General features: G+C 38.2%; 2 protein-coding genes across 8 annotated transcripts in view; one reads left to right on the plus strand and one right to left on the minus strand.

Moving 5' to 3' along the window:
* Positions 1-23,543, minus strand: part of LOC134795296 (pre-mRNA-splicing factor ATP-dependent RNA helicase PRP16) — a 159,970-nt gene that overhangs the window by 128,793 nt on the left and 7,634 nt on the right. Inside the window, exons 9-11 of one of the 6 annotated variants that reach the window (XM_063767108.1) lie at positions 22,641-22,787; positions 21,665-21,817; positions 19,049-19,242 (exon numbers count right to left, since the gene is read on the minus strand). In XM_063767108.1, coding sequence (XP_063623178.1) covers positions 19,049-19,242; positions 21,665-21,817; positions 22,641-22,787 — 494 coding nt within the window. Of the gene's footprint in view, positions 1-18,835; positions 18,959-19,048; positions 19,243-19,446; positions 19,560-19,893; positions 20,026-20,511; positions 20,591-21,326; positions 21,443-21,664; positions 21,818-22,640; positions 22,788-23,543 lie in introns of those variants that run through there. The other 5 variants (XM_063767105.1, XM_063767106.1, XM_063767103.1 and 2 more) reach the window with 5 other exon arrangements.
* Positions 10,629-17,346, plus strand: LOC134795285 (uncharacterized). 2 transcript variants are annotated; one of them, XR_010144799.1, is made up of 5 exons: positions 10,630-11,165; positions 11,423-11,598; positions 12,216-12,323; positions 12,739-12,833; positions 15,929-17,346. XR_010144799.1 is itself a non-coding variant. In XM_063767081.1 (4 exons), the coding sequence occupies exons 1-4, from the start codon at positions 10,829-10,831 to the stop codon at positions 16,022-16,024; spliced, it is 717 nt and encodes a 238-aa protein (XP_063623151.1). In that variant the 5' UTR covers positions 10,629-10,828; the 3' UTR covers positions 16,025-17,346. The 2 variants fall into 2 exon arrangements, 1 of the variants encoding a protein (XP_063623151.1); XM_063767081.1 differs by lacking the exon at positions 12,739-12,833 and having other exon boundaries at positions 10,629-11,165.

Below are 23,543 nucleotides of genomic sequence, written 5' to 3' on the forward strand. Positions count from 1 at the left end.
GTTTTTGATAAAAAAAAATTTAAGTATTTGGAGAATGTATTGCTTAACAAGACTAATTTCGGTAAAACACTTGAACAACCCACGAGACTTTATTTACGTAGCAAGAATAATTAAGCTCAAAGGAGTCAAGAGCAAAATCAGTAGTTGCTAAAATAACTCAGCGTAGGAAGCCCCCCCCCCCCCATTCGACATCGAAGCATTTGGAGACCTTTGCGAAGCTTTTATTGAGCGCAAGACGTCTTTTGATTTACTATCCATAAAATCGACCAACCGTCTTAGAAGGAGGCCGAGCCAGTTCTTAAAAACATGAGTATTTTCTAGCAGAACATGAGTATTTTCTAGCAAAACTGTAAAGAAAACATCGTGGAGATGCACATACGGCGTCATCAAAATATTTTAAATGTTTGCGTGTAGAGAACAGACTAAACAATGTGTAACGTGTCTATCGCGAATTACATACTTAGTTTACGTTTTGCGTGCTTAACCGGTGATGATTGCGGATTATCTCTTCTTCTTCTACCTAGCGTTATCCCGGCCTTTGCCAGGGTCCGCTTTCCTACTTGCCTTTCTCCACTTTGCGCGATCCTGGGCGTCCTCTCGTGTGAGCCCGTTTACGCTCATATCTGCTTTCACGCTATAGAGCCATCGCTTTTTTGGTCTGCCGCGGGGACGATAATAACCCGCGTGATTTAATACACGATAAATAATATTCTATTAGAAGGTGCAAAAAACCTAAAAGGTCCCAGACGATACCTGATCGTAGTGAAGTCGAGATATCTCGTTGTAGACATATACAGCTGACGTGTTATTTGACAAGATTTACGTGTCATAATGTCGTGCAGTGGCTTGTGCATATACGCATTTCGTCTGGGGGGTGACCGGACCCGGCGACCTCAGGTTCTTGTATTAGGAGAGTCGGATAATCAGAGAAACCAGTACAAAACAGCTCTCTGGATCGTTGAGGCAAATCTATTGAACTTTCTCTGGTCACCCGTTGCCACAGTAAAGTTCTCTTAGATCTTTTTTAAATCCTGGTTTAAGTTAAGGCATTTAGATTAACCAAAAATGCATATTTATGGTAAGTAGGTAGTTATAAGACCTTGTAATAGGCTAGATAGCAAGCATGTTAGTAGAACGTGGTCGCCTGGTAAGTACAATATTTGTTATAACAAATTGTGCTTCTATAGTCGGGATGGCGGGGCAGAATAACCTGAATAACAACAAGAATAATTGACTCACATAAATAAATGTAGGTAGGTAGTCGAAAATTCAAGAGCGATAGAGGCAGATAACGGAATTTCGATTTTCGATGTTCACTGTAGGTCGTTTCCACAAGCAGCATCCATTTATTAGTTACGAGGTTAAACTAGGAAAACTCTCAGCTTTCGCCTCCTCCTATCCAAAAACAAAAAATCCTACAGGACGATAGTATAAGGAGATATACTGGTTCCTGAAAATTCTCGACTCTTCTGCACGGTGTAAGGATTATTAGTTAGGAGTACAGGGCCCCAAGTTCAGTGCAAGTCGTCGAACTACTGAAGTCGTAAATCATAGAAGTTTTTGAGTCATTTATTTTCGATAGGACGATGTGATGCGTCTTTTATAAGTTTTAAGTGGTTTATATAGTTTTGAAGTATTGGAAATTGATTAAAGTTCAATAATGCTATCTAAAAGAAGTTTCATTTCGTTAGTAGTTTTGTGTTTCGTCAAAATAATATTTTTAAGAGCCTGGAGAGCCGTCATTCAAGTAATGGCGGCGCGTATACAGTTTTATTAAATAGCGTTATACTTAGGGCCTAAGGATCAAAGTAAAGTATACCTCAGTCGGTAAAACTACTACATATAATCTGTGACTGTACTACCTACAGACAATGACTGAAAGCGTATTAATCGTAATAAATTTGTATGAAAACCAGTTGCAGGGTCCACTGGTCCAGTGCAAAATGGCGTATCACGCGGGAAATCGTATTAAACGTGATCTTTATTATAGCGGGTACTATACTGTTTAGCTTTTGTACCAAAGCAGTTCTCATGTAATATGCATATATGTATGTAGTTGGCACGATGCATTTCTTCCGAGTCCGTGTCCATATCGGAAGTGTGACCTCGGTCGTCTGATGGATTGTCTGCGTTGCCTTTTCTAGAGTTTGTTAAATGTTTGTTAAAAACTATTTATAGGCATGCGTAAAGCGCGTTAAGAAGTTCGTATTTTTAATACTCTGCAATTATAACATTGCGACCAATTTTTACGTAGTACATTTTCTTCCCCTCTATGTGATGGACAGGTACCTTATGTTAACTTATGTGGTGTTTTTTTATACCACATCGGTGGCAAACAAGCATACGGCCCGCCTGATGGTAAGCAGTCACCGTAGCCTATGGACGCCTGCAACTCCAGAGGTACTGTAGTAGTAGTTTGGTACCTATATGCTTGATGAAAACTTATGCCTTATTGAAGGTTTTTGACTGATAAAGAATGGTTAATGTTTGTATTTTTCTAGTCTAAATTTTTTGACCAGCGTGATGAGATAAATAAAATTAGTAGGTACTAGGTACATTTTCGTAATTTAGGTATCTACGTCATATGGCGTATATTTGTTTTATGGGTATAGCTAAAAAAATGTTGGGTTGGGCACTCTTGGACCCATTTCATAAAGCTAAAAGTTACAAACTCTACTCAAAGGTTAACTGGAAGAGAACTCTCCGAGGGATAAGTTCGCCTTTGTACTTCTTACTAATTGTATGTTATTTTTAATGTATTTTTGTACAATAAAGAGTTTACTAAAACTACTATTATACCTTCCTTGCTAAAGGTAATCAGTAAAGTCTGAAGGAACTTTACAAAAAAACCGTAACACTAAGAACATAGCATTTAGAGAGTTATACAATAATTGTTTGAAGACAATGAATGACAAAAAAAAGCTGTAAAAACGCTAATAACAGTAATAAATAATAATATTTACCCTTGAAGGCATTTGCACAATCCAAGAAAGTAAAATGTGATAGGTCGTTTGTGTTTTGCCTTACTGTTATATTTTTCATATAACATATAGCATACGGTGAAAGCTGTCATCTCCATACAAAATATATACCTAATTAAAATGACAAATCGTAATGAGATTTTTATACTATAACCCTTACCGCGACTTCGTAAGCGTTGAAGTCGTTCAAACTTTTATTTTCACCCTCATAAGGGTTAAATTTGAAAACAAAAAAAAACGAAAAGCTGAATTAGAAAACTATATACTTAAGTACTTACTACAAATGTCAAGGTCCAACCTTCATCAGTTTAAGCTGTGACTTGTCTGTAAATATTTAAGCAACGAAACCGTTTTGTACAGTATGTACATAGTGTGTAGGTATTTTTGATACGACGCATATTCAAAGGGTATATAGTACTGGCCCAAATGAACGATCTCTCATAATTTTTACAAAAAAAGAACAGATTTTTATCTCCCTTACGAAATAATTCAGAGTAATGAGTAATGTATCACTGCTTTGTTTTACTACCACCAGTTTTGACATTGACAGATACGCTCGCGTCTAAGTAACTTACTTTCTATGCATCTCGCTCGTACTCGCATATTAGTGCAAGCGAGATGTATAGAAAGTAATTTACGTAGACGCGAGCGCATCTGTCAATGTCAAAACTGGTGGTAGCCGTACAAAGCACCGCAATGCACCCTTATTCATTCAACACACGCTTTATTGAGCTTACTGTGGGACTTAGTCAATTTGTGTAATGTTCTATAATATTTATTTATTTATTCATATCGGCGCACCTACACCTACTGACGCGATGTCAAAGTGTCAGATCATTATGTAATTTATGTACCCAACACATAGGCGGCTCAAACAAAATTCAAAAATGTATTATGCTCTGGCAGTTAAGTTTAATTAAAAAAAATCTTTCTAAATCGTTTTCTGGCTCTAAAACCTACGGCTAGTTTAAATTTGCGGTTATATTAAAATACACGCTGTATATTGATTGTAGGTAGGTACAGTCGACGTCAAAGATATATTTACACTTTTGCACCTTGTTCCTTTGTAATAAGGCGTAAAAATGTAAACATATCTTTGACGTCGACTGTACAACATTTGTCAGAAACACTTGAGTAGAGATTTCTACAAGCACCCCATACAACCATTTCCAGTCGCCGTTACGACGCGGTGTTGACACATCTTGTGTCGACACCGTCTGTTTCGGTCACAATTCCAGTCGCAGAGTCGTCGCCGTGTCGACACAGTTACCAGAAATGGGGAAGGGTCGACACATGACACAAAGTGACATAAAGTGTGGTCGCCGTGTGCACACATTGTTTCGGGTTTGCGACTACTTTATGCCAAAATCATTCGTTCATTCGTTCATTTTGTTCCTGTCAAATGGAAACTGTCAGATGGAAAAATACTTAAATAAAAATAAGTGACATTAATACGCCATCTCTTAAACGGATTACAAGACGTAATTATATATTGTTTGCATTTATATTACAATATGACTTAAATTATTATGGGGAATTAAACTGCTCGAGTGATTTGATAAACTAAGTGTAATATAATCAACGCGCCACCACATTGTTGTAGTTTAGCCGGAAATGAAATTGTTTACTTCTCAGTGCCTGTGTTCATAACTATATTATTTGAAGCATTTTTAGTACTTCGATGCGTATACTATACTTAAATAACAGAAATAACGCTTTACATACTACCAAACTTGTTAATTATGATGTATAAATATGGTTTAAGGCTGAGAAATATTGCAGTCACAAAGTAGTTGCAATGTTTCGACTTTGTGTCGACTCTGTGTTGACACATGACACGCGCTGTCAAAAGTAATAACAAAGTTACTGGATTTGCAAAATGGCTCCTTGTGTTGATTTGTTTTCAGATATTCTCAAAGTGTAAAAATGCCGTGGTCAGAGATGGGCATTAATCGATTAACTGTTTATTCGACTAATTAATGGGATAAAAAAAGTTAATTCTCAAATTTTAATCGCGATTAGTTTAGTCGACCTAACATAGATTGAAATTGAATTAATCTGAATATTAATCGAATAAATTATCGATTAAATCTCGATTGAAAGTTGACAGGGGGCCATTTTTGTACGTAAAAATAATAGAAATGTCTTGCATGCAGATGGTAGCAAAACACTTTGTCATAAAAGTCGAGATGGGTGTCGATATATAGGTTTTAGGGAGTGCCGATTTCGAAAATAATGATCATTTTGGAATCCGAAATGGCGGCCATGCACTGTGTCATAAAAGTCGTCATGGATGTCGTTTTATACGTTTTAGGGGACCCCAATTTTGAAAATGATGACCATTTTGGAATCCAAAATGGCGGCCATGCACTATGTCATAAAAGTCGTCATGGGTGTCGTTTTATAGGTTTTGGGGGGCGCAGATTTAGAAAATGATAACCATTTTGGATTCCAAAATGGCGGCCATGCACTATGTCATAAAAGTCGTCATGGGTGTCGTTTTATAGGTTTTGGGGGGCGCAGATTTAGAAAATGATAACCATTTTGGATTCCAAAATGGCGGCCATGCACTATGTCATAAAAGTCGTCATGGGTGTCGTTTTATAGGTTTTAGAGGGCGCAGATTTCGAAAATGATGACCATTTTGGATTCCAAGATGGCGGCCATGCACTATGTCATAAAAGTCGTCATGTATGTCGTTTTATAGGTTTTAGGGGGCCCCGCTTTCGAAAATGATGACCATTTTGGAATCCAAAATGGCGGCCATGCACTATGTCATAAAAGTCGTCATGGGTGTCGTTTTATAGGTTTTGGGGGGCGCAGATTTCGAAAATGATAACATTTTCAATTTTAAAATGGCTGCAATGCACTATGTCATAAAAGTCGTCATGGATATCGTTTTATAGGTTATAGGGGGCGCAGATTTCGAAAATGATGACTATTTTGGATTCCAAGATGGCGGCCATGCACTATGTCATAAAAGTCGTCATGGATGTCGTTTTATAGGTTTCTGGGGGCGCAGATTTCGAAAATGATGACTATTTTGGATTCCACTTTTATGACAAAATACGTAGCCGCCATCTTGGATTATAAAATGATCATCGTTTTCGAATTCTGCACTCCCTAAAACCTATAAATCGACATCCGTGACGACGCAAGTTATCTTTATTTTCAGATCTAACAAATTGCTACAGAATACAAAGGACAAAAAAGAAGCGAGGAGGTAATGAAACAAGCAAAAATACAGATGATTCCTCGACGCAATTGGGTGATTCTTAAATTGTGTCCAGATTTTTTTTGTCATAAAAGTTTATATTTTTCACATATTACTCTCACAAGTTCCGTGACATTTCGACCTTGTAATTTTTTAAGTAAATGTTTTTGTTTATCTATGAGGATCTCACTAGAATAGTATAATCAAGGTATGTTCATATTTGATGAATGAAATAGTAACGCAAAAAAAAATATATTTGTGTCTTATATTCCTGCCGAAGACTTTTATTTTACCTTTTCCTTCTACACAAGTTTGGCCAAGTAATAAGAATTTAGGGCTCTCAATTTTATTTTGACTTCTACAACAGTAAAGCTACGAGGCCATGTTTGGTATCCTTTTCGTATAAATTCGCAGTACCAAATTTAGTTAAGGTATCACATTGACACCATTCCGAAGTAAAAACATATAAACTTATTAAAATACTTTCTTTTAAACTCCTCTTCACGCTTAAACTGCTGAACAGTTTTAATTTAAATTTGGTACACATATATTTCGAGTCCCGAGACAGGATATAATAAGTTATCTCAAAAATCATCCTTTAAAGGTGTGAAATGAGGTGTAGGGGGGAATTCAGAATTGACTTCTTGAAGAATACTGTTTAAGTTTAGGTTTGAAGTCATGTTTTTTCATCATTTTTAACTAAATCAAAGATGTAGACCATCCCAAATTTCATATAAATCGGTTCAGCGGTTATTGATTTCCCGTACAAATTTCCACGCCACTTTTCACACCTTCAAAAGATGATTTTGGTTATAAGATCTATCCTATGTCCTGTTCCGGGACGCAAACTATTTCTATACCAAATTTCAACGAAATCGGTTCAGCGGTTAAGCGTCAAGAAGAGTTTCAAAAAAACCGGCCAAGTGCGAGTCGGACTCGCGTATTAAGGGTTCCGTACATTAAGTCCGACTCGCGCTTGACTGCACATTTCTAATAGGTTTTCCTGTCATCTATATGTAAAGAACTATTTTGTGTATTCAGACGGACATACATACAGACGCACGAGTGATCCTATAAGGGTTCCGTTTTTTCCTTTTGAGGTACGGAACCCTAAAAAGATTTATTTTTATTTTGTGAAATGGTGTCAATGTGATATCTTAAATGGATTCAGCACCCCAGATTTATACGAAAACGATACCAAACACGGCCTAGCACCTTCACTGATATAGATATATCAAGATAAAATTGAGAGCCCTAAATAAACTTTCAAGAGCGGATATCTCAAAAACTATTCAACATATCGAAAAAATTGACTGAATAAACTTGTAACAAATTAAATAAACTTTCATTTTGTATAAGTGGCCATGTCGCTGAGATGCATAGTTTCCGAGATATAATCGAAAAACGGGAAAATGGGACCTTCAAAGCCCCCTCTCTCCCCCCCCTGCTCAAGGGCTACGGCCGGGGACTTTTGATATGTTCACCTCCTAACTTGTCAAACCGAGTTACGGAGTCAAAAATTGTGTTCCGAGCATTTCCCTCTACAACTTTTGGAGCATTCGTTGCCTGACCTAAGTAGCTTATTGAATTTCTTTAAAAACTTTTCTGTAAAAGGTTGACGGGTGTTGGGTGTTTATATGGTTTCGGTCGATTATTATCATTTGCATTGCCCATGATGACTTACTAGAATTACGAGCACACGAGACACTAATAGTAGTTTGACAAACCTTGGTTTTCAAGAGGTATTTTATATTGACATTTGCTGTCACAAATTTGCTGTCAGATTTAGTCGCAAACCGCACGCAAAGTGCACACAAATGTGTCGACACCTTGTTACGGAAAAGTGTAGACACGGCGACGACACTTTGTTTCGAAACAATTCTAGACACATTGTGTGGACTCTGTTACGACACATCTGACATTTAGTTACCACTTTGTGATTCTGCGACTGGAATGGTTATATGGGACGAGCCAGATGTCACGGTCACGAGAACGATGACCCAATAAAAGCAGGCAATCTTCCCTATCGCCAGATCAGTCCCATGCATTCAGTAAAGTTAGTAAACATATAAATGTCGGCACCTCAAGCCCCTCAAGGGCTTATCACAGAGTAAATAATAACAAAAAAGAACTAATCTCACAAAACAGTATGCCATTTTATGGTCTTCATCAGCAGCAATTATAATTTAAAAAAAAATAGGCACCCCAACAATAAAGGTGTGCCTATAATACAATATTAAGAGTTAATTCCCGCGATTTTACCTGATCAAGGAATCAGTCAGAATTTTCAATAAAAAAAAAAGGATTTTCCAAATCGGCTGCGTCGTAGAAAACCTAAAAAAAAGTATGACACATTTAGAATCTCGTCCTTCGACTCGACTGTGAAGTCGGTGAATAAAGGTCGACGCGACATAACATAAAAAATGCAAAGTAGGTACCTATATGTTAAACAAAACGCCTTACAGTCACATGTCTTTAAAAAAACTAGGTACTGTAAAATATCAAATATGGGAACGCTTAAACAACATTTTACTGAAAATTATCGATGGAATAACGTCGCCGTTGCATCGTCATGTTAAATATTCATATTTTTATCTAATCTACGTACAGTATTCACAAAGGAGACTCAACATACAGGCCAATTCTAACGTACATTGTCATTAAAATGATATTTGAATCATATAATTTAGTTACCGTGCGTCTCGCCCGGGCAAATAAGTAGGTACTACATGTAAGGATAGTCAAAGACATATGTAACTTCGTATAAGATGAATAAAGTCTAAGGAAAAAACGTGCCTCGGAAATCAAGAAAAAGTCATTCTCGGATAGATGGCGCACACACCTTTAGCCTATGCTCGGCTAGATGGCATGACGACAACGTTTCATATTTAGCAATTTTAACACATAGATATCAGTGAATGAACATGGGTCAAAATGATATAAAAATAATAAAATCATTTATCCATATATATACATTTTTTTGATAATTTTATACGTTTTTAATTTGAGTTTTAGTCGTGTGTCGATAGATGGCAGTAAATTTACTGTGACTACAAAATTTACTATGACAGGACCCCTCTATACTATATATTCTCTTTGGGATAGGTAAGTTCGAGCGAAATGCATAATATATTTGAATGACATTAGTTAGATGTCAGTCCGATGTCAGTATACGTTCGAATTGGTCTGATATAGTACTAATAATCGTCTCCGTAACTTATTTATAAACACTTCAGCTCATTGTTTATTTACAAATACTGTCATACATAACCTACTCTCAATTTCGCACCCATTATCAAACACCGGAACAGCTTTTTTACTATTTACATAATTAATCATAATCACTGCGGTACGAATAGTGAATTAAAAAAAAAACTGGCGCCGGCGAGTCGGCGGGAGGGGGGGCTTGTGAGGTCAGCCTCGGTGCAACGGAACGCAGGGATGAGGGAAAGCGAATGTCGACAGTATCGACAGGTATCGATATGATGTTGACGATAATTTGTCGACAAATACTACTACTACCACCTGTCTATGTTTTAATTCATTAGGAATAACCATACATTAAAATAATGGAAATAACAGCGTCATATAGTAAATTAAAACGTATTTAAGAAGCATGGCTGCTGTATCACAAATCCTTTATAAAATAACTCAAATGCTTAATAAGCAAAGAATTCATAGATAAAGCATTAACCTCAATAACTAATCTGATGGCCGTCGCTTTCATAAAAACAAGTTCCTACGCCATTTCCTGGGATAGGTAGCCATCAAGCGTATCACAGGTTCCCATAAGCCGTGGCAAATTGCCGGGACAACGTGAGACAAAGCATTATTTAATTAAAATTACGATAAATATTCTTTGATAAGTACCACTAAAAACCTTTTAAGCACAAATTTAACATCACTTTTATTTTCAAGCAATGCAGTATTTTTTGCGCCTTTTGTGAAAACAGGCGACTTGCAATCGAATCAATTAAAATCAATTAACACAATTATTAAAATTGGTAATCATTAAAAAATAATTAATTGTTACTATTTTTAGGAAATATTATCGAAATAAAACAATAGCTATATATTATGTATGTATATAATCAAAACTAGAGCACTGTGATAACAACTTAATTAACAATAAAATGAGGTTATATTTCGCCAAATGTGAGTAGCATAACATAACTTATACAACAGCTAATAAAAGATTCAAACCTCATCAGGCAACAATCAATAAAATCTTCCAGCAATTGATGTCACAGTCACAGCCCTACATTACGGAATCTAGATCAGAGATAAAAGTCGAAGTGTTATCATAAAATATTGTAAATTAATTGAGCTGAAGCCACGATATATTGCCCATCACTAGACAGGTCAGGCAGTGGGAGGGTACCCCCTCCCTCCTGCTCGGCGCCCCCTCCGCCGTATAAAACCCGGCCCGGCCACGCGCGCCGCGTCTATTTGCCGCATCGCCGCCGTGTAGTCACAACTCTTGTTTTAAACGCGATCTCACGCGAACAAAATTGTGAAAGTGTTGCATATAAAACGCGATTTCTCGACAGCGAGAGTACCGCGCCTACGGCATTTTAAACAAATAGTGTTGGTGGGAGTGTAAATTGGAATTGTGAACTTGGTAGAGGGTTCAATGGAAGCGAGGTTCGTGACCTGTCGGAGCTTCCAGCAGATCAAGCCGCCAGAGAAGAGCCTAGCGCCGCCGCCGACGGTGAAGGGGCTGCTGTCTCGATTCGGAAGCCAGGCACAAGCTCTCTTCGCGCCGAAGAAACCCCGCTTCGGATCTTCGGTAGCGATCCACAAGCTTCGCGAAACCAAGTGGTTTAAACATGAGGAGCAGAACATCTTGTGTGCAGTTCTGGAGACCGGATTCATTCTCGAAGTCCGAGCGGAGGATCCGCTACCGCCAGACTCCTGTCTTTCTCCGGACTACCATATGTACGCCATCGCCATGTGGAAGAAGGGTAAAGGTATGTATCGTAATTAAATAGCATTCTATTTCATAAAAACGTACTTGAAATAGCAGTTTATCATTGTAATTGGGACATGCGATAACGTTCACGTCGCGTGCCGCACTGGATTTAGTTTAGCACGTACGCACCGCCATTGTAAATAAATCATGTCGTAACATAACGAAATCAACAGACGAATGGCGAACGTTGTCCTGACAAGCGGTATGCTTTAAGGTCAAGAAAACTCTTTTATAATTATTTTGTTTTATCTACAGAAAAAACAAAAAACCCGGAACAGATAGAGGTGTTCACGGTCCAACAGAAAGGTGTAAGGAAACGAGTTGTGAAGACAACCCTGGGTGCATTCTGGAAGAAGGACTCAGTGATCCGCATCAACAATGTGGACGACAAACAGGAATCACCGAACAGCGAAAAGGACATTCGAGCAAAGGTAAACTAGTCGCGACGAGTTTCCAATTCACTATGACTTCTCACATATCTCTTGCTTAACGGAGTCATCGTTCTTATGTCCTTGATTAGTCATCTAACGGCATACCACACGCGGCTTAAGTTTCCCAAGAGAATTTTGTCGAATTTTAATAACCGAACGGCCTTCAGTCGATACTACTTTCAACTCTGTAAATCGTTGACATTTACGACAGAGTAATTATGCGCTCTGTTTTCCAAACAATCCCTCGGTTTACACTAGTTTTGCAAACACGCGCCTCGAATCGTAAGATTCCGTTTCAATTGAAGCCTCGTTTTAAATGCAAATACGCTATGACCTTATTACTGCAGACGCGTCTAGCCGATGTAATTGTCATGCTTCGTTTGCCTTATATAGGACATCTGTTTCAATACGGCACATTAAGCTCTAATACATTACTGCATGAACTAACTAAACTTCTAAACCTTGAATGGTTTCTTCAATCGAATTTCGAAGTTAGGCGTGCGACGTCAGAATTGGAAAACTCTCTTTTCAGATTGCGAAAGCCTCGCGCTTTTGCTCTTTGGAAACTGTGGGAACAGTTTGATGGGAGCTACTAAGGAGCCTTCTCCTGATTGCAGCTGGACATGGCCACTAAATCCAGGTTCGAGAGGAACTGGCATAATACCCTGCACTTCGTTCACTGGTGCCGGTACGGGGAGACACCTCAAGAAGCTCGCATGAGACAGGTAACAAAACCCCTACTAAGCATGAAAGTAAATTTTAAATTTCGATCAAGATTCTAGAACCAACAATATAACGGTCTTTATCGGTCCGCGTAAATCGATTTACGCCGATGTGTAAACGTAATTATGTATCGACGTTTCGTTTATTTTCGATTCTAGAATTGTTATTTGTGATTGCATGCATAAACGGGATAATTCAACAATCCCTTGCCCGTATGCATGTAATCTTTTCTATTTTCTTTTTTTTTATCGATGCTTATTGTGATTGTCTATACTTAAGTTTACGTCAATGTTCAATCGGGTAATCATTGGAAGAAGCGGCGATCATCGGACACAAAAAGCATGGGGCATCATCAGGCATGGAAACTGGGATCTGAATAAAAAAACGAGATCGCACAACGTAGCCATTCTGTTACAGATCAGCTTAACGACGTCGAAAACACCCATGATTATCATCTTTTGATGGTAATCGTTGAGGCGCTTTGGACTCTCAGCTGGCAACCTAAGACACCGGTGAGGTTTTATTTTTATACCGATTGGTAAATTCAGGATGTGCCCCTTATATGTGTATGTGTTTTATCTAACTTAGTTTAGACGTATCTACTAATATTTGTTGCGTGCCCCGTGTATCGAGAGAAACGTGTTTAAACGCGATAATCGGACTTTGCATAGTTTCTTAACTGATAATTACACCGATTACAAAAGAATCCGCATAATTAATCAATGTTATTTGCCTTAATCAACTTGCATATAATCAAAGGGAAGAAATTAATTTATATTTATACTTTATTCGGTATATAATTAATATTTAACATATACCCCGACGGAAACCTAATAATTGAAAAGCGAATTAGTCATATTTATAATAAATAATAAAATACAAAAACATTACAAAAGCGTCAGGTATTCGCCTTGGACTCAACAATAACGATGTTTGATCAGCTTGGTGTACCTTATAATATGTACGCCATTCCCTGGTTTTTGTCCTTTGTTAGGTACTCGTACATATGTTAAATTCATGTAATTGTTTGTAATACTTATACTAAATGTATGTGCTCATCTTTGCAAAAAAAATATTTTATGACTCATGCCAAAATTAAACACATTTTTTACACATACAAATAAATACCTAATGATGCTCGTTTTAAACAAAATAAAAGTACTTACTCAAGATTAAATGAATAGACCGAAGTGCTTTCGCTTAGTGTCTGACTAAATCTAAATATTTTTATTATTGCTCTGTTTTGTAGTAGAGTTCAAAGTTTCAAGAAAAACTACTTATTATTCGACAATACATAATTTTCAATTAGTATTAGAAGTAAGTACCAAATGTTAAAATGTTTTAAACTCATTGTCATTGTACTTACATAAAACTACATTGTATATTGTGTGCATAAGGTAAAGCAAAAACAACATAAAAAGGGTAATATACATTCTACAACTTTGCATTTACGTCACGAAGAAGCCAAGACTGACTTTGTTAAGGAAAAAAATAACTTATTTTCCTTAGGTTTTTTTAATTGACCATTTAATTGATAGGTACTTTAATTTCTATCAAGATGCGGTTATACGAGTAATAACTTAGTTTTAATACGTTCGATTTTGAAAATAAACCTAAACCTTACTGGTTTAGGTTTATATTCAATCGTATATTATGTATTTATTTATGGTAGGATTTAATGTAGGTAGTTATGTTTTTGAGTTAGGTATTCTCTTTATTATAAAGAGTGTGATATGTTAATTATTATATTTGTAATGTATGGTGGCAGGGAAGTGTGTTTGCAGTTAATTATCTACTAAGTAATTATATGTACTTATTTAAATTATTCAGGTTTTTCAAATTATTCATTGCTAACAAAAATTTACCTACACTGGGTTCCATACCTAGATAAAATTTTAAAATGTGGTAATCGTTTTTAGGATGAAAGAGGTAGTATGAACTCGAAATATATGTGTATCTTTATGTACTGTTCAGCTACATTTAAATGTACACTGCTATGAATTTCAAACAATCTTTAAATTGACTCTATCAATGACTAGTAGAGTAAATATGAAGATATTTTAACAGCATTAGCAACGTAGACTTTGCAGCTATCTGACAGTACAGTTGAGCTCATTTCCATGGAAACGAAATCGAATTAAAATACCTAAATTGTTCAATGTCAGTGGAAGTGCATTTATAGTCCGCCAAGCCATTTTTACCAGTACAAAAAGAAGGGAAATTTGAAAAATGTAGGCCCATAGGGTAGAAACCTACACAGTTATTTTCGCGCATTTACTACTGCCAAATTAGTTTGCCAGACTAAATTAATAGAGATACGATTTCCCGATTTACGCTCCCATATAAATAACCTTGGCTTTGCCGCTATTTATAGTACTTATATAATACGAAGGTTATCATAGTTATCGGTCAAAATACAGCGTACACGGATACTCAATACGTAACTAGATACTATTGTTTATTTGTAGTTTTTGCATGATCATATCGGTGTTAATAACGGTAGTTTTGACGTAAGTAGCGTTATCATATACATACATGACTGAATAGTTAAACAGCAGTTTTATTACGTAGTTGATTATACTTTAAAATTTAACTTACAAACAGTAGATAACATAGTCTATTTTTAAGCGTCATTAACATTAAATTCGTTTTATTAGTTTGTCTTTATTATACTTTAAAATTACTCTCATTAGCATCTTTAGGCTGACGTACTTCTATTAAAAAACCAACTAAAAACAAGTTTTTGCGCTAAAAATAGAAGTCACAGTGTCGATATAATACTGTAGTCAATAAAAATTTGATAAATAATTGTTCAATCTAGTAAAGTCTATGTATTAATATTACTTCAAATTTGAAAGTATTTAAGATTTAAATCAGAAATTTATTACGTTTGAATGGTAGCAAGATAGTTATGTTATGTAACAAGTACATATTTTGTTTTAATTAACTTCAGACAATAGCCAGATCAATGAGCATATAACTCACATCAAAAGAGAATAAAACCAGTTTACTAGTTAATGTCTTAATCACTATTGTTATAGGTGGTTCTACTCAGTCTTAATATGCGTAGTTTAAATACACCTATGTGTCATCAACTACAATGTACAGTTGCGTTCAAAACTGCATGGATAGATGTCGACCGCCTTAATATTACGGTTGAAACATCTCCATGCACTTTTGAACGCCAGTGTACCTACCAGAACTATTGTTACGTAATAGTTTAGGTATTGGTATATAGATTCCTTACTAGCTGTTATCGGTCGGTGTCTTTAATATATATATTAAGAATTAATCTAATTAAAAGATAAATACGGTTTATCTATTTTTTCCGAGTCACAAGAACATTTTCATTCATTGAAAAATTAGTAGTCAAGATTTAATAAATAGTCTTTGGCATTCTATTAGTGAACAAAATTGTCCAAAATAATCACACCTAGGTGCAGTGGACACTATACAGGTGTTATTCGTGTGTCATCCATACAATTTAAGATATAAAGTTTTAGTTTATAAACTGTCAGCCGCACTAAGGCACGATATAAATAGCGTAGTTGCGTTCAACAGCGCATAATAAAAAAACAAGACTATAATGGTTATTTCCTTGTTGCAGATAAGCGAGTCGCTCAAATGGGGTAACATCGGAATGAACATGGGCGTCATGCTCGTCAGCCAAAACAATGCCCGGGCCAAGGCGAAGTCGGTCTGAGTGCCGGCCGCCAGCGACACCGCTGGCAACACCTGTTTCTGCTTCTGGCCACCGAGAAACATTGACCACGTTTAAATTAGGAACGCAGCTCAATTCGGTTCCTTTTTTCGATTTTACGTTTTTTTAAACGGTGTCTAAAATCGGAACGAAGCCTTGGAGCTATCAGTTTGGTTCCTTTTGTTGATGTTTTTTAACGGCGGAAAACATCGTCTGTGTTTAAAATAGGAACGTTTCTTTTCCTTACTTAAATCTTCAGTTTTCAAGCTCTTTTTGCAGTTTCTTTTTTATTAAAAAGGTTTCATAACAACTGTTAGAATTTGGAAACATTGACGGTGTTTGAAAAAAGATACGAGCTCTCAATTTCGATTCTTGATTTGAATACCAAACTTTTTAAAAGCCAGTATTTGGTAATTTTGGGGGTTAAATTTGGAACAAGTATTACGAGCGTGTTTCTTTTTCGGGCTTCAATTGTTTATTTTTATCAACTGCCAGTATCTGGCTTCTTGACGCTTTTGGAACGCGTCTTCGGAGCTCTTCAGTTCCTTTTATGAATTTCAACGTTTTTTATTGACTGCCAGTATGTTGCTCCACGGATCGGAGGCTTTAATTTTATTAGAATTTGTGAAAAAAAAAACGTTTCAGACATTCCTGAACTAAGACAGACCCGTGATTAACTGTTGACATATTTTCTAACCTAAAATATAACTGTTTAATTATGTCTATAGTAAAATAGGCTATAATTTATAGATATAACTTGTTGGTCTGGGATGATACCCAAGTCTTATGTCTTGAGTATATGTAAACGTTCATTTCTGATCGAAAAAGACTGTTCTGTTTTTTGTAAGAAAATTATAAAACCGACTATGAACTTTAAAATGAAATATTTAAGTGCTGTGTTTTGAAATCTCTAATCAATATAATTATTCACAGTGGCGTAGCGGGAACCAATTTAGCCGTGGGCGAAAACCACATCTGCGATTTTTCAATGTGTTTTCCCAAAGTAATAAAAAGGTTGGCTTTGCGAGGCCCCCCTAAGTGCGAGGCCGTGGGCGAAGGCCCCAATCGCCCACGCCCAGCTACGCCACTGACTATTCGTTTTTAGACTTATGTAGACTGTTCATACTTGTTAAACTCATATATCTTCTATTCATAGTCGGGTAAATTTACGAGAGTATTTTGGCGAAGTATGAGAGTGTTTTGGCGAAGTATGAGAGTATTTATATTTATTTATACCTGCATACTAGGCCTAATGTTTTTAAAAGTATTGTAATTTAAATGTCATATTTATAATGAAGCATTTTTATAAATAAATAAGTACAAGACACTATTTTGTATTATTTACAATATAACCCAATCACCAATTTTCAACGTAACCACGTACTCAACCAGACAATAAGTAAATTATAATGAGTAGGTACTTGTGAAGTTATGATAAAACAGATGGATATACATACATACCCACATACATAACGGTCAAAATCATAATCCTCCTTGTTTGTTTTGCCGTAGTCGAGTAAAAATAGATATACAAGTTATACTATTCTGCATCTGTATTGTATTAATAATAATAATTACTATCCAAATTGTTTATTTTTAATGACTTGCCAGAACTCCTTAAAAATGTAGTTCTAAAACTTATTCTGAGTAATATACATTCAAGAAATATAACCACCCGTCATTACAATTATCCCCTTTCCCTCTCTTTCATAAGAAGAAACCTGTGCCTAGGAGCAGGACGAAAATATCCTATCGCTAATTGGTAGAATATGAAATTCACCTTCATTAACCTTCCTAACCTCAACGCCGACGACAAATACATCTATTCAGGCGTAAAGGTCAAATCAAAGGTCATGAGTTCCATTTTGTATTATAATCGAAGTAAACCAAATTATTAATCAAGTAAGAAAAACTAATTAGCCGTATATGCTCGAGCAAGAAATGTTGAAAATAATTAGTCTTATTGAATCCTTTTTTTACCGGTTTTCAGCAATTATTTTTAACAACACGAAGCTAGCGACATCTATTTGTCAACGAATAAGTTAATATTACTACAACAGCGCAAACTGCTATGGAGTGGGTTACCGTTCGGATAATAGAATAATAGATGGCGTTGTAAAACTTAGCTACGGATGGTATTCCACCTGTCCAATTGCTTTATCCAATATGCATTGCATCTCACTCTCTCATTAAGCAAAATGTGAGACGCAAATACACATTGGACCAAGATATTAGACAGATGGAATACCATCCTGATGAGCGCCAGTGTGCCTCGGATTTCTCTTATTAAATAAAGAGTGCAGCTTGATTTAATTAGATGGCGTTATTAAGTAAATTTTATTAATCGCTAAAAGATTCAGATTGCTGATACTGCAGACCGCTCGTTCGAGTATAAGTTTCATCTATCTTTAAAGTAGGTAACAGTGAAACAACAAACTTTAGTGAGGCATCAAACGCGAAAGGTGTTGGGTTAAATTTCCCTTGGCTCACATAATGCCGAGTATTCCCAACAGATGGCGTAAATTATCACTTATCTCTCTCAACGGGCCAAAGAGCATACCTATCCGTAGACAGCGACCTCTAGTGAGCTTCGTCCACAATGATAGCACAGTACTTGTCCAAGTCTGGTTTGCGTAGGCCTTCACTTCGTCGACCGATGGTGATAATATTTTAATTGCTTATTGCAACATTACGGAGGTACCACTAAATGTAGGTATCAATAGATGATCTTAGTCTAATATATAAGACTGATACATATTCTTTTGACCATAGTTCCATATAATCTCAATAGATGGCGCTGTAATTATCACTTACCTCTCTCCAGAGGCCGAAGGGCATATCCGTAGACAGCGACCTCTCGTGAGCCTCGTCCATAATGATGGCACAGTAATTGTCCAAGTCTGGTTCGCGCAGACCTTCTCGCAGTAATATACTGTCCGTTATTTCATAGCGACTAGCGAAATTCCCCACAAAATATAATTATAGTTCCATATATTGTCAATAGATGGCGCTGTAATTATCACTTACCTCTCTCAACAGGCCGAAGAGCATATCCGTAGACAGCGACCTCTCGTGAGCCTCGTCCATAATGATGGCACAGTAATTGTCCAAGTCTGGTTCGCGCAGACCTTCTCGCAGTAGTATACCGTCTGTCATGTATTTTATGACGGTGTTTGGTGACGTGCAGTCCTCGAAGCGGATTGCGTAACCGACTTCGTCTCCTGAGGGAGAAAAGTTTATTTATTAATGATCATAAGTCCAAGAATGGTATACCATCTGTCTAATTTCTTGGTACAATGTGTATTTGCGTCTCACATTTTGCTTAATGAGGGAGTGAGACGCAATGCACATTGGACCAGTGGAATACTACACTTACATATTTTTGTAGACGGCTTTTAAAACCCTTTTTACAGGGTATAACTTACCCCGCTTGGTGTTCTTCTCGTCAGAGACACGTTTAGCGACCGACATGGCGGCGACTCTGCGGGGTTGTGTGCACCCGATCATGCCGAGACGACTGTACGCCTCGTCGTGGAGGTATTGGCACAGAAGAAATAATAGTACTACCGTACAGAAAGGACACGTTTCCTACAAACCCGAAGTTTGACAGCGGTTCAGGGTCGAATCATGCTATCCCTTTCTAATATATGGCACTATCCCTCTCGGCTATTTAGGGTTGTCAAAATTCGAGTGATTATCTTATCTGTGGTCGTGCATGCAAAAGGAAGTCAAGTGCCAACCCTAATCATTGCTCGGAGCAATGCTGAGCCGAGCGGAGCCGAGTTCGCCCGAAGTTAGGAGTGTCGCCACTGGTATTGGGATAGTTGGGTCGAGAGAGAAAGAGAGAGAGAGAAAATGAGTAGGTAAGTTACCAAGCCTGGTATTCATCTCGTCAGAGACTCGTTTAGCGACGGACATGGCGGCGACTCGGCGGGGTTGCTTGCACCGGATCATGCCGAGGCGACTGTACCCCTCTTCGTGGAGGTATTGGGATAGTTAGGTCGAGAGAGAAAGAGTAGGTAACTTACCCAGCTTAGGCCCTCTTGCACCATTCCACTATCCCGGGGTTAACCGGTTAAACCGTTAACCCAGTGTCGAATTGTACTCGTAACCATGGTAACTCCAGGTTTAACAGCTTAACCCCGGGTTAGTGAATGGTGCAAGTGGCTCTTAGTGTTCATCTCGTCAGAGACACGTTTAGCGACAGACATGGCGGCGACTCTGCGGGGTTGCGTGCACCCGGTCATGCCGAGATGACTGTACCCCTCTTCGTGGAGGTATTGGAATAGTTGGGTCGAGGAGAAAGAGAGAGAGAGAAAAAGAGTAGCTAAGTTACCCAGCTTAGTGTTCATCTCGTCAGAGACACGTTTGGCCAGACATGGCGGCGACTCGGCGGGGTTGCGTGCACCCGATCATGCCGCGATGACTGTACCCGTCTTCGTGGAGGTATTGGGATAGTTAGGTCGAGAGAGAAAGAGTAGGTAAGTTACCCAGCTTAGTGTTCATTTCGTCAGAGACTCGTTTAGCGACAGACATGGCGGCAACTCTGCGGCGTTGCGTGCACCCGATCATGCCGAAACGACTGTATCCCTCTTCGTGGAGGTATTGGGATAGTCGGGTCGAGAGAGAAAGAGAGAGAGAGAGAGAAAAAGAGTAGCTAAGTTACCCAGCTTAGTGTTCATCTCGTTAGAGACACATTTAGCCAGACATGGCGGCAACTGTGCGGCGCGGCGTTGCGTGCACCCGATTATGCCGAGACGACTGTATCCCTCTTCGTGGAGGTATTGGGATAGTCGGGTCGAGAGAGAAAGAGAGAGAGAGAGAAAAAGAGTAGCTAAGTTACCCAGCTTAGTGTTTATCTCGTCAGAGACACGTTTAGCGACGGACATAGATAGCGGCAACTCTGCGGGGTTGCGTGCACCCGATCATGCCGAGACGACTGTACCCCTCTTCGTGGAGGTATTGGGATAGTTGGGTCGAGAGAGAAAGAGTAGGTAACTTACCCAGCTTAGGCCCACTTGCACCATTCCACTAACCCGGGGTTAACCGGTTAAACCGTTAACCCAGTGTCAACATGTTTTGGTAACCATGGTAACTCCAGGTTTAACCGCTTAACCCCGGGTTAGTGAATGGTGCAGGCGCTCTTAGTGTTCATCTCGTCAGAGACTCGTTTAGCGACAGACATGGCGGCGATTCGGCGGGGTTGCGTGCACCCGATCGTGCCGAGCTGACTGTATACCTCTTCGTGGAGGTATTGGGATAGTTGGGTCGAGAGAGAAAGAGAGAAAAAGAGTAGGTAACTTACCCAGCCTGGTATTCATCTCGTCAGAGACTCGTTTAGCGACGGACATGGCTGCGACTCTGCGGGGTTGCGTGCACCCGATCGTGCCGAGCTGACTGTATCCCTCTTCGTGGAGGTATTGGGATAGTTGGGTCGAGAGAGAAAGAGAGAAAAAGAGTAGGTAACTTACCCAGCCTGGTATTCATCTCGCCAGAGACTCGTTTAGCGACGGACATGGCTGCGACTCTGCGGGGTTGCGTGCACCCGATCATGCCGAGCCGACTGTACCCCTCTTCGTGCAGGTATTGGGATAGTTGGGTCGAGAGAGAAAGAGAGTGAGAGAAAAAGAGTAGATAAGTTACCCAGCCTGGTATTCATCTCGTCAGAGACTCGTTTAGCGACAGACATGGCTGCAACTCTGCGGGGTTGCGTGCACCCGATCATGCCGAGACGACTGTATCCCTCTTCGTGGAGGTATTGGGTTAGTTGGGTAGTTTTGCCGCTGCCGGTTTCACCTGGTCAGATTTAAAAATGACTATGCTTTAGACAGGGCATGCTAAAATTTGATGGTCTTCAAATCTAATTACCATGACATGTGTGCTAGGGTCAGCTTAACCTAACTCTGCATCGCAAGCTTATTTAGGTCTAAAGGTCACTTAAAAACCCACAACTAATATAATATATTTGAATACTATTAGAAGTATTAGAACTTATTTTTAGAAAAAAATTTAATTTGTTTTTATTTCAAGTAGAAACACTACTATATAAATTATGCCTGACAGGCACCTGCCGCGATAGCAGAGGCCGCTGGTTCGATTCCAGCCTGGGCCACTGGAGGCCTTGGTCACTTTTTCTTAGTATATGACATTTATTTCAGTTTACAAATATTTGAATGTCAAGTAATAAAATAATATTTATACATGACAAAGATAAACATTAATGTAATTTAGACATCAATGCCATTTTACTTTTTTATAAATAATAAAATAACTAAAGGCGGGCAACTTTACTTCTGCAAGAAAATCAAACCGATAAACCAAATAAAGCCTACACGATTAGAGTAAACGTACTAACGACCATAGATATGAAGAAGAAGAAGAAGAAGAAAGCAATTATTACCACAATAACATAACCTTAAAACTAAGAATAATTACACAAAATGAATAGTTGCGCTAAATGGTCCTCACTCAGCTAGGTGTCCCGGTATGAGCCACATGGCACATACATACAGCGACGCTGATTTTCAATAAGGCCCAGTGGATGGACTAGGTGGCACTCAGTAAAGGACACAATGTAGAAAAATAAAGGAAAGATATAAATAAAATTGACAGATCTTACCGACTATGATAACTACGTTGTTCTCCCGTATGACTTGCATCAACTCCTCTCTCACCGCAAAAACGGGTAGGAATCTTCTTTGCTCCTGTATGGTCTTGTTCCTAACAAATGAAGACTTGGATTCCGGCTCTTTAGCGTCTTTAGTTTCTGAAATAAGTATTTATATAATATTGAAAACTTTCGCCTTCTGAACACATATTAAACTCACATTTATAGACGGGTCTATCGCGAATTTACTTTATTACCTTTATTTACCGACGTTTCGACACAGGTTTCACTGGTCGTGGTCGCGGCTAACTAAAGCGCGAGTAAATAAAGGTAATAAAATAAATTCGCGATAGACCCGTCTATAAATGTGAGTTCATAAGTAAAGGACCATGGGCAACTTTGTATGGAGCCTGGACCCAACGCCAACAGAAATGAGAGTAAGGTCATTAGATAGGTATTTCTATGTACTTACTTATTTTTTTTTTTCTATGGGCACCAATCGGAATTCCATTGCAGAACTGAGATATTGGTATTTTAGCCAAAATGTCGTGACCCTTATTACCTAGGCAATAGAGTCCAAGTAAGTAAATTAATTGATGCAGGGTAGATGTTCGCGCACCGCCAGGCGAGCACACCGAATGATTTGCCGCCCTCGCCCGGCGGTGGACTCTATTGCCTAGGTAATAAGGGTGACGACATTTTGACTAATACACCAAATTCTCAGTTCTGCAATGGAATTCCGCTTGGTGCCCATAGAACGAAATGAAGTACAGAAAAATACCTATCTAATGACTTAACTCTCAACTCTGTTGGTTTTGAGGTCATTTTGACGCATAGTAGGTACTTTATGTTAATGATATGTTTTAACACTTTAAAACCTTGAACAAGCAGTGCGTGTCAACAAAAAACTTCCTG

Source organism: Cydia splendana, chromosome 12 (assembly GCF_910591565.1).
Source record: "Cydia splendana chromosome 12, ilCydSple1.2, whole genome shotgun sequence".
Classification (NCBI taxonomy): Eukaryota; Metazoa; Arthropoda; class Insecta; order Lepidoptera; family Tortricidae; genus Cydia; species Cydia splendana.